At 42.0% G+C, this 12,452-nt stretch overlaps 1 protein-coding gene across 2 annotated transcripts in view; it reads left to right on the forward strand.

Annotated features, from left to right (window-relative positions):
• The window catches only part of WWC2 (WW and C2 domain containing 2), a 114,552-nt gene that overhangs the window by 73,245 nt on the left and 28,855 nt on the right, over positions 1-12,452 (forward strand). For both annotated transcript variants that reach the window (XM_079991363.1, XM_079991364.1), the window contains exons 10-11: positions 4,152-4,241; positions 5,098-5,714. In XM_079991363.1, the coding sequence (XP_079847489.1) occupies positions 4,152-4,241; positions 5,098-5,714 (707 nt within the window). The remainder of the gene's footprint in view (positions 1-4,151; positions 4,242-5,097; positions 5,715-12,452) is intronic.

Here is a 12,452-nt window from a genome sequence, read left to right on the forward strand (position 1 = left end):
AATGAAGAATTCATCCTTTCAGACATAGAAAGCGTTATGAGCAGAACTGAGGAAGCAATCGCTTATTTTTATTTGCTTGCAGCTTCCTAAGAAATGTTAGCTGCCTTGTTAAAACCATTACAATTATAAAGCAGGTGTCTCCAGACAAATAAAATAAAGCAGCATCCAGCTCCTACTGCCCTTAAAATCTATTTATTCAAGGAATTGAGGAGGACCTTTACCAAATGGCAGAGCAGGAACTTCCAAGCTAACAAACCCCTCAAACTTCTAGTGTTTTTCTAAGTTTGTTATATTTAACAAAATAATTCCTGTGCCACTTGATTGTAATAAAACTTCTGAGTGGTTTACAAGAAAGTTAAGGCTGTTTTAAATGGTCTTATTTCTTCAAGGTCTTGGGTGCACCAAATTTAAAAGGCAAAGCAGAAAACTCATAATTAGTAAAATGCAGCAGAAGAACTCTTCTATGCTGTAGGGATTCGCACCACCAGAACCCCTGTCAAAAACAGACTGCATATGCAAACTGGAACTTCCAAACCACCAAACACTCTGTTTAAGTCTCCCCGAGGACAATTGCTTTTGTTCAAAGATCAAATTTATATGGTTTTTTATATTGTAGAATAAGAAGCAAACCTTTAATCTATTAAACATTGCTTGATATAGGGGCCAAAGACACCGAGAGGTCTGTGGTTTGATCCCTCTGTTTCTTTCTCCTTAATACAACTGTGAAGAAGGGAGGACCATTAATTGGACCAGGAAAGTGATGTAAGTGGGGAGGCAAGTTTGACACTTTCCATCTGTCCTGATTTCCACTCCAGGCACTAGGGGAGGGAGGTGCCTAAAACTTCCCTTGTGGATCAAATAGCACCTGGAGGATACATTTTTATATTGGGAAAACAGTCCAACGAAACGATTAAGCGTCTCCACCCACCGCTCTAGTTGTCTGATCAAATTAGTACAGCCCCTTCCTCCAAAGATGTATTGGGGAAAGTATGAGAGAAGGAGGGAGATATGAAGGTGAGTTTTAGATCTCCCTGTGTCATGTGCATTTTGCCCAGTAAGACACTGCAGGTATACTATAGTGGCTGCCTGGATGATATTCATGTTTGCAGCAGAAAATGGACATTATCCAGAGGACAGAAGCAAGGAAACACATAAACCTAGTATTTTGATCAATTTTCAAAGCTATCCACTGAAACATTCCCTTTTGTCATTTGTCGGCCTCCTCTAATGGACCATTTAGAGCATTATGCTGAACAGAAATAGACTTCAACCTGTATTTAAATGCTGCACTTAAAAAGAGGGCCTCCCTTAAGATGTCTGCATCACAAAGAAAAACCCTAGTGCTAAGCTTCCCCCCACTGTTGTATGTATTTTGCATGCAGAGCAGTATCTTTGATGGGGGTCTATGCATCTGAAACCTTGTCTTCTACCTGACATTTCAGAGAGGAGACTCCCAAAGGAAAGGTTTCTAAAACAAGTTTAAAACTTTTCAGGTGAAAGGGGAATAGTGTAATTTTTATTCAGAATATCTTAATATTCCAAGGCAAAGGAGCAGCTAAAAAAAGAATAGAGTGGTTTGGATAAATTTGGAAACTGTTAAACAGCACTGGGAAAAAAGAAATAATTTAATATGACATGTGGAATTTATATAAGAACACCATTAAAAACAGAGCTGTGAAACCTTTAGCCTAGATTTCATCAGGCTTCAAAAACATGGCTGCTAAGTGATAGGATTCCTTTAGAAGTACATTTGGCAAAAATACTGCAGCAATCCTACGTTGATAAATAAACATCTTACCCCATATTTAACATTTATATGAATCTTTTAGATATGCATGGGAATGTTTGGATAACAAGCTGAATGTGCAGTGAATCAGAATTTGGATCATGGTTTTGGCAGCAAGTATCATCTGAATCTTTATGAGGCAGCATAAGTTCCAAAGCATTTTCTTAAACATCAATGAATGTTATTTGAATGTTTGTGCTTTTTACAGTCTCCACAGTTCTTGTACTCTTCAAAGTAGTGAAAATGTATGGCAGTTGTTTTCTTCATTCGTTGTTGGTTTTATGTTTCAGAGCAACAAAATGCTCAAGAAACAGTATAAAAGCCAAAATAGATGCATTTCATTTGGTCTTTATTTTCTCTTCTTGCCTTTCTTCCACAACCATTTTCTTTGTTCAGGTCTCTTTCGCTATTGGTATAATCTTTTTTTCTGAACCAGTGAGAGGAGGATGGGAGGTAAACTGACTACTTTGGTAGGAAGGCGCTGTAGTTTAGCCTTTTGTTAAAACAACGGAACTGCACAGAGATTCTGTGACAAAAATTTTTATTCTGTAATTGGAATTATTTACACATGTTTAAACAACTTTACATTAATTTTACTTAATATAGACTTACATGTTACACATGATTCTGTTGGATCATTTTTGAAAAAAAGCATTTCTGAAGAACAACAGTGCAGAAGGGTGAAAATTGCCCTGAAACTCCTTGTAGCAGGGGCAGCCGATCTCTTCTGCCAGGGGCAGCAGACTCTATAAATAAACCTTTGGGCTGGAACATTGGGTGCTGCTTCCAGGGGGTGTCTAATAGCATTCGCTTCCTTCCACACAACCTTTCCCTTGGAGCCATCCAGCAGGCAAAGAGGCAAAGAAGCCCAGTCTGTCTATGCTGCTCCTTGTCAGCTCTAGGTTGGAGAGGGGTGGCAAAGGTACTTCCTTTGGTCTCTGATTTCATGCTGTGTTTCAAAGGTGCAGCATGAGGTCAAGGAAGAGACCACACCCTTGGAGCAGGACATGCCGTGTCCTGGTGACCACAAACGAGAGAGAGAGGAGGGCAGGGGAGGCTCTAATCCATATGTGACTCCAGCCCCAATTAACTTTTCCCATGGGTCAGTGGCCCTCCTTTTAAAAAGCTTCCATATGCATCAGATTCAATTTACTAACTACCCTGGGGTCCCACACGCCTGGAGGCCCCAACACATTAAAACAGTCATCGGATGCTGAAGAAGAAGGCATTGTGGAATGTGCTTAGTTGCTCAGTGGAACATATGGAGCCACAATTGCCTAATATGTATAGCATGTATTAATGGTTATTAATAAAACTTTACATCATGAAATACTGCATTCAAAATATTTTTTGTTATGTCAGTATTCCATATACTTAAATGCCCCTGGACCCAGGTTATCAGTTTTATTCCTGTTTTTAATGTTTGTTTTTGAAAATGGCTTTGAGTTTCTTTTTCTGAAAAAAAGTGGCTAATAAATATAAATGATACATAATATCTCCTTGCAGCCCTGCTGATTAAGTTGTTCTATTCCTTGTTCTTATTGAACACTACTCTCTGTCCACCTCTGGCTATTCAGGCTGCAGTGCAACACAAAAAATGAAGTCAGTGGGATTTGAGCAGCTTAACAGAACAAGATTATAGCCTTTATCAGGGGCATATCACAATTATTTGGGCCAGAAACATTTTTTTTTTTTAAATGAAACCAGTTGCTTTAAGGTACTGTGTAATATACACAGGAATTAGAAAAGGTAAGGGCCATCTTGCCATAGATCCTCATTAGTGCAAGGTTGCTATTAAACCAACGTGCAGCAGCTGGCCATAAGAATGACATTGCTATGGAAACTTTAAAAAAAAAAAATCTGATTAACAGGTACTGCTCAATCAGTTATTATTTGTGCACACATTATCTGTCAATGCAAAGCTGTTTAACAGTTCCTTCAGTTGCTGTCACTTTGACCAGCAAGGAGAAGATTAGGGTTCTATGGGAACTTTGTCTGCTGTTTAAACTACAGTGGTACCTCGGGTTACATATGCTTCAGGTTACATACGCTTCAGGTTACATACTCTGTTAACCCAGAAATCGTACCTTGGATTAAGAACTTTGCTTCAGTATGAGAACAGAAATCATACTCCGGCGGTGCGGCGGCAGCAGGAGGCCCCATTAGCTAAAGTGGTGCTTCAGGTTAAGAACAGTTTCAGGTTAAGAACGGACCTCTGGAACAAATAAAGTACTTAACCCAAGGTACCACTGTATTTAAATACAAGGTGGCAGTGAAGCGAGAGTTTTTAGGATTGTATTTTATGTGCTTGAATAATGAAGTTGAAAGAGTTTTTAAGTATAATTATTGTTCTTGTATCTTCTAGGTTAAAACTGGAAGAACGAAGGAATAAATTAGTTAAAAAACTTGAAGAAACTAGTCAACTAACTACTAACTTGCATTTGCAACTTAAAAGGTAAGGTTGCTCTGTTTACACTGTTGTTATTGACAAGAGAAAAACAGAGGTTTGTCCAACAGAGCTCTGAAAATATCTAGTTGGAAATAGTACTAGTTTGTTTTGGGTGGAATTTTGTTAACTTGGAAACTACTTTTATGCCCCACAAAAATTTAATGTACCTCCTAATAAATATTTGGCTCCCCACAGCCTGTGTCCCAGACCACAGACTCCGCAGAGCAGAAGCAACTTCTATATGAAACAGCTGTTACAGCTGTCAACACACGTCTTCTCCAAGGCATTGCAGCTGCATGAGAGTGGGCAGAGGGAAAGGGGAAAACAGATTAGCAGACACATTTTAGCTGAACAAGGTCTTGTGCATGCAGAGGTGATCACAGTGGAAATTTTTTAAAGGTCCTGATAATTTCTGTCATATGTACATGTTCCATGTCACCTACATACCTACCAAGGGGGAACAACGGGAGAGTCCCAAATAGTGAACTAGAAGAACTGATAAGGGAAGCTGTCACATAAATTGTGAACAAATTGATATCCTGTGAAAATATGACCATTCTTGGACACAAAACCTCAAAAAATGAGCTTAAACACTAAAATTACACTATAATTGGTACATCCTCATATTGTTACCAATGTGATGTATAGTTAATTAACTGGCCTCCAAAAACTGTTATCAGACTAATAGGCTCTACACCCCAAAATTGTAACATTTGTCCTTTTTTCAGATGTCATTGCACTTGACACCTTTACGACCTGACTGGACTATATATTCATACTTTATCCTTTATTGTGGGCTGAGACTAATTGGACACATAGTAGTTTGAAATGAATGCTCAATCTTTTTCTTTCTTTTTTGCAGTCTTTCAGCCAGTACGTTATCTATGTCTTCAGGGAGCAGCCTGGGGTCCCTGGCATCCAGTCGTGGGTCTCTGAATACGTCCAGCAGGGGGTCGCTGAATTCCCTTAGCTCTACAGATCTGTATTATAACCAAGGTGAACAACCTACAGATTTAGACTATCAGTATAAGCTGGACTTCATATTGCAAGAGAAATGTGGTTACATTCCTTCGGGCCCTATTACCACAATTCATGAAAATGAGGTGGTCAATTCCCATGGGAGAATGGACTACAGCGATTCTTCCAGCTCTTTGGCAGCAAGCCATGCACCAAAATTAACTGAACCTCCAAAATCGGTGACATCGCTGTCTTCAAGATCTTCCCTTTCCTCTTTGTCCCCTCCTGGATCACCTTTGGTTTTAGAAGGTGCATTCCCAGTGCCTCCTCAAGACTCTCCATTGCACCATCTCACCACGGACTTTGAGGACTGCGATTTACCCAGTGACTTTGCAGGCATCAGCCTCTGTGGGAACCAAATGTTGTTGAACTCTGAAGCCAGAGCATCTTCTCAGTCATCGGTGGATGATAAAGACCTCCATGAAAGTGTTAGGCAAACCATGTCACCTTCAAGAAATACAGGTAAAAAAGTAGGGTCAGGCCTACCTGTAACATATGGGTATATCTTGCTATTTATACTCACAAATATCCATTCTTTTGGGGGGAGGGAATAATTTTTAGTACTTAAATCCTGGAAATGAAATTCACACACACATTCAGAGCAACAAGCTGTCTTTTAATTCGGGGTGTCACAGTTAGCATGGGACTGTAGGCAGCTGAGCATAGACAGGAATTATGAGTTCTGGCAAGATGTGAGGTAGAGTTGGAATGCAATGCTGGGGCAGATCCTATAAGGGCAACTGGGCAGAATGTGAGAAGTAGGCTGCATAACAAAGCTCAAGAAAATGGATGGCAGGGTATATCGTAGGCCAGGAAAAAGCCAGAAAAAGAGTGTGGGGTAGAAGTAAATTGAGAGACAGCCAGATAGTTGGGCAGTGGATGACTGGAAAAGTAGCAGGCAGAAAAGGAGACCACAGGATAAGTAGACAGGCTGACTGCCAGAATAATCTAGAAAGAAGTACACAACTAATTACTTGCAGTTTGCGGGTGAGCAGTGAGGTAGCCACCTTTGCTACTGACAAGAAGTTGTTCAGGGTGGTAAGAACAAAAAGGGAATTGCATGGAGCTCCGAAAGGATCTCTCTAAACTGAATGAAGGGGCATTAAGATGGAAGCAAGTCTAAAGTAATGCACACTGGGGCAAAAAATCCTAACTTCACATATACACTCTGAACTAGTGGTGATTGACCAGCAAAGAAATGCTTATGGGAGATTGCTCAATGAAAATGACCCAGTGTGAAATGACTGTGAAAAAGGCAAATTCCATATTAGGGATCATTAGGAAAGCAACTGAAAATGAATCTGCCAATACCATCATGCCATTATACAAATCTATGGTGTGACGGCACTTGCAGTATTGTGTACTATTCTGGTCATTGCCCCTTCAAAAAAGGATATTGCAGAGCTGGGAAATTAATAACTGGCAACCAAACGATATTGAGGCTAGAGCGACTCCTCATTAAGAAAGTTTGCAATATAGCCTTTTTAGTGTAGGGAAAAGAAGGCGAGTAAAGGATGATGGGATAAAGGTATAGAATTACGCACGAGGTGGGGAAGTGGATAAAGAGTTTTTCTCCCTTAATACTAGACCTGGTGTCATCCAAGGAAGATGAATGTTGGAAGATTCCGAACAGTTAAATGATTGAATATTGCTACCACAGTATGTAGTGATGGTGCCCAACCTGGTGGATAAGGATTGGTAAATAAGATAAGGCTATCAATGGTGACTGTCCATGGTGGCTTTGTTACTGGGAGTGCAAGGGAGGAGACTGCTGTTGTATTTATGTCCTGCTTGGGGACCTCCCATTGGCATCTGGTTGGCCCCTGTGAGAACAGGATGCTGACCTGCATTGGCCCAAGGTCTGGCCCAGCAGGACTGCACTTATAGCTGAAGGCCCTGACAAGGATCTAGACCTGAAGTGTTTGTAGTTAGGCTATGCCAGGGAGATCACTGGGCTGCCATTTTTCCAGAACAGGACTGTCCTGGAACCTGAGTTGTCAATATAGAATACGTCCGCCGTTCTGAGGCCTTAAGCAACGCACCCACAGGGGTTCTAGAGTGCAGATTGTTGTTTAGTCGTTTAGTCGTGTCCGACTCTTCGTGACCCCATGGACCAGAGCACGCCAGGCACTCTTGTCTTCCACTGCCTCCCGCAGCTTGGTCAAACTCATGTTCGTAGCTTCAAGAACACTGTTCAACCATCTCGTCCTCTGTCGTCCCCTTCTCCTTGTGCCCTCCATCTTTCCCAGCATCAGGGTCTTTTCCAGGGAGTCTTCTCTTCTCATGAGGTGGCCAAAGTATTGGAGCCTCAGCTTCACGATCTGTCCTTCCAGTGAGCACTCAGGGCTGATTTCCTTAAGAATGGATAGGTTTTGTAATGGTTCTAGGGGTTGCTCGTGCGTAAACCGGCGCCACACCTGGCTGGGTTGCCTGAGTGAACCTTTTCTGTCCGGACAGCCACTCGCCCGTGGCTGTCTCAGTCGCTGGCAGAATCCGTCAGTGGGCGTTTCTTGAACTTCTTCCAGCAAAGAAGCTCTTTGACGCCTAGTCTCTGCCTACTCTCCCTGCGCGGAAGCCTTCTGCGCAAGGAGGGTGTGGGCAGCAGAGGACCCTTACTCTCCCCGCTGGTCCCCGGCGAGGAGTCATGGGACCGCCTCGCTGATTCCCCCATCTGCCCCCCTTCTCCACTGGTGCTATGCTGATTCCCTTCCCCAGAAGATGGGCTGCCTCTCCCCATCCCGGGACGCTCTCCGGAATCCCTCCGGAGCCCGCTCTCTTCCTCCGGCCCTGATGGCAGTTTCCTGACAGGTTTGATCTTCTTGCACTCCATGGGACTCTCAAGAGTCTCCTCCAGCACCATAATTCAAAAGCATCAATTCTTCGGCAATCAGCCTTCTTTATGGCCCAGCTCTCACTTCCATACATCACTACTGGGAAAACCATAGCTTTCACTATACGGACCTTTGTTGGCAAGGTGATGTCTCTGCTTTTTAAGATGCTTTTTAAGAGTGCAGATAGAGAGACTCATAATCCAGGCTGAGCTTGGCCATCAAAAGTGGGTGGTACCCTTACTCTTCTGAAATATTCTGTCCTCTAGCATAGGACTCTAGCTTTGGGTTAAGGCAATTTCTGGCAGTGCCTTGACAGTTCTCCCCTGGTGCATGCCAAGTCATTCGAGACAAGGAGTTAAAACTGTTTTAAGAGCAGTCTGTGGTGTGCTGCTGTTTTCTTTAGCTAACTGACCAAACAATCTACAGTTTTCCAGCAGCTGACTGTTGGGAACTTAGCAAATGCATTGCGAGTTTGTTGTGAATGGATTTGTTCTCTGGCATCAAGAGCTTTATTTGTGTTTCCAAGACCAAAATGATTTGCGGCTTTTAGATCCAGAGAGATAAGGTTTCCTTTCAAAGTTCTGTCTTGGAAGGATAAAGAAACAGAAAGAGAGGCATGTGTGTGTGAATACACACATACAGAGAGAGATGCTGTGTCTCAGCTCCTGCTGATACCTTTCTTGTGCTTCACTTGCGGTCTTTCCTTGATTCCTTCAGCTGAAGCTACACGTTCAAAACCTGTCCTCCTCTCCTCTCCCACCTCCCTATGTTACATACAGTATTGCTGCCACCTTCTGGTTCATGTGTTCAACTTCACAAGCATTTTGACCTGGTTAGAGAGAATTTTGTTAGTATTTATTCATCCATCCATCTGTTCCTTCCTTCTTTTATAAAACCTTCAATGAAGGAATTTCCCAGAGTATTCCTCAACACAACAGAATAATGATCAAATCAAAAGAATAAGCACCAGCGATTTTTAAAAGCAGATTAAAATAGTTAGAACTTAACTGAAAGAATAATAGTATGTTGCCTGCTGCTGAAAAGACAGCAAAGGAGGCGCCGAGTGAGCCTCTTAGGAGATGCACTTCCATAAATAGGCAACTACCATCAAGAAAGCTCTCTCTCCTGTTGCTCCTGGACTTACCTCAAATGGCAGTAGCTCCTATAGCAAAGCCCTGCTCAGCAATCTTGGGCACATTGATGTGGGACTAGGCATTCCTTCATAGATATTGACATCTCCTACTATATAGTGCTTTGATACCAATGCTTTGAATGAGTCTTTTTCAACCTCGTGCCCTCCAGGTCTTTTGGTTTACAGTTCTTATCATTGACCATGCTAGCTGGGGCTAATGGGAATTGGAGTCCAACAACATTTGGAGGGCACATGGTTGGGGAAGGCTGAATTGTGCTCTGAAGCAGGCATGTTCAAGAAGAGAAGAGTTGCTGGCACTGTTAGTTGCTCAGAGTGGTGCACGTGGTTCTCCTCCTCGTTTTGGGATTTGAAACCTGGTCTCCCAGGTCCTAGTCCAGCTCTCTAACCATTACACCACACTGGCTGTCAAGTTGATTTGGTCAAGTATTGGATTAATGTGGTAACTGAAGCTCGTTTCATGGCATAGACCATTGTAGCAAAGAATGCTGGTTGCAGCCCAAGTGGATTCATAACATACAATATCGATAGCCAGCTGTTATTGCCCAAGCTGGGCTCCCAGAGCTGACTGTCTGCCATCTGCTCAGTTGCCTGAGTAAAGAAAGAAAAATCTATTTGTAATATGAATGACAGTATTTCAGTGCTTAACTCAGGCTTAACACACTTGGCTGAGCTTACTTGATATGAAATAGTACATTCTCTAGCTTATCACAAACTTGCCAAAAGTGTAAGGACTGCAGATGGCTAAAAGCAGGGTCAGGGTTTTTGGTGTTTTTTTTTAAGATAGGAAGAGGCTTTTCTTCTCGCTCAGCTTGTGGAGGGGGCGGCTGTATGCGTCTGTTTTGTGCAATGTGAGACTTTTATTGGCAAGCTGTAATCTTCTCTAGTTTTCTCCCAGTGCTATGGCTATCAAATTCTAATGCACGACGCCATACATGTATGCTCAGGAAAACTGGACATCTGTACACCTTCAATTCTGCCTCACTGTGGTTATCTGATACATCTGTCAGAGCCTGGAATAAGTTGTGTTTTATATCTCAAACTTTGTGGAAGTTTCAACCGCTCATTAGTAATGGAAGAAATGGTTTAAAAATAAAGGCATTTATTGGCAATACCATGGAAGTTTTTTGTAACCTGACTGAGGCTACATGTGGCCTGAGGGGGATTGTCTGTAGTTTACATACTCTCTTCTATTCTTGTCACTTGGACTTAGTTTCTGATCCAACATGTACCTATAGCTCCCAGTATTCAAAAATCCATTTATTCTGCTTTCCTTTCCCTATTGCCAGACAAATGGGAAAATATATCCTAGTTCTGTGCAAAGATGCAGACAAAATGAAGTTGATAAAGGATGTGTTGTACAAATTTCCTTTTAACGGGATAGGGAATCCTTTTCAGACCATGGGTTGTATTCCTTCATGGACAACCTTTCAGAGGCTGGGGGACAGGTGACACATCAATTACATGATGTAGCATGCATAAACACTATTTGAATGGGAATTCCACTCAACTTTGCGGGGTGGCCCCCTCAAATATTTTATTGGGGGGCCGAAGGGACATCAGCCCCTAGGAGTTGGCTTCTGTAATACACTATACTACATCCTAGCTTACAAAAGGCTAGAACGAATTGTTTGTTTGGGGTTTTTTTACATGCACACATCCACCTGTTAAGATCAGCAGGAAGGGTCTCTTTTCATATTTCTGCCACCCTCAGAAGTTTGGGGACAATAAACAGCCCTGGAGAGGACATTCTCTGTGGTAGTCCCTACATTGTAGAATTCAGTCCCCACAGTGGTGCCTCTGGTACTTCCACCATACAGCTTTCAGGGAATGGTGAAGACGTACCTCTTTACCTGGCATTTGACACATGAGAGATGTATTTTCAGGATAGATTCTTAATGGCCAGATAGAGACGGACCTAGAGAACCACTTTTGTCCCCAGACCTGAGGTTCCCCATCCCTGTTACACATGATAAGAGTGAGAAACAATTATCCCCTTATTCAGTCTGAGCCTGTATCTTGTGGAAGATAGGTGTACTATAACTCTGAATGTTTTTTTGCCCTCCCAAATTCAGTCATACCTTGGATCCCGAACGCCTTGAGAGTCAAACGTTTTGGCTCCCAAACGCTGCAAACCCGGAAGTGAGTGTTCCGGTTTGCGAACATTCTTTGGAACCCAAATGTCTGACACAGCTTCCGCGGCTTCTGATTGGCTGCTGGAGCTTCCTGCAGCCAGTCAGAAGACGCGCCTTGGTTTCCGAACGTTTTAGAAGTCGAACGGACGTCCAGAACGGATTCCATTCGACTTCCGAGGTATGACTGTACTGGAAAGATTTGAGGACCTGTGTATACTTTGTATTACTTGCTTTAATAGAATTTAGCATTCCCAATTGGCAGAATTTTTATTCTAACAAATGTTGTCATATGTACGCTGTGTGGTCCCTAAATGTACATTTCTTGTGGCAGCTTGAATGGTCCTTTATCTCTAAAGCATTCAAGGGCTATAAGAATTTGACAGGATTTACTTTCCTTAAAAAATAACTCTTCTTTCATTTGCAAAATGGGATATCTGTAATCCTAACTTTGAGTTTAAATTGGGAGCAGGGGAGAGGTTTACCGATAGTACTCAATCTGCCATTTAACAGAGCAGTTCTATGCAGAGTAACTCAGTAAGTTCTACTAAGTTTAAATGGGTAAGTGTTCATAGAATTGCAGCTTTCACCTGCTTTTTACAACTGTAGTACCAATGTATTTGGTAAGCTTAATCATTCTCTTGATACTAAGCATATTTTACTACTTGAATGTGAATTGGGTAGGTTATAAAGAAGCTACTCTGTAACTTGTATCCTTCTATGTATAATTTGCTATCTCCATTATATCAGCTTTGTTTATCTGCAACTGCTAGTTATCTGAATTCACTGTGTGTCCTTTAAGTAGCACATAGGAAAGGCAATCCCTAAGTGCATACTGTACCTTTTGATCATTCATTTGCATTGAACTTATTCCTGAAATTCCTGTATATATCTAGTTTCATTGTTAGCTGCTTTTAGTTCTGTTGATTTCACTGAGAAATTTAAGCATGTGCTTAGTTCTCTCTCTTCCCTCATTGAAATCATCTCTCTCTCCCCCCCCCCACCATTGACTTTGACTTTTTTATTTTTGCAACATCCATGCCTGCTGTCTCTTGCATCTTTATATGGTGCGGGGGCTTTGTCCTCA

Source organism: Podarcis cretensis, assembly GCF_951804945.1.
Source record: "Podarcis cretensis genome assembly, chromosome: 9".
Taxonomy (NCBI): domain Eukaryota; kingdom Metazoa; phylum Chordata; class Lepidosauria; order Squamata; family Lacertidae; genus Podarcis; species Podarcis cretensis.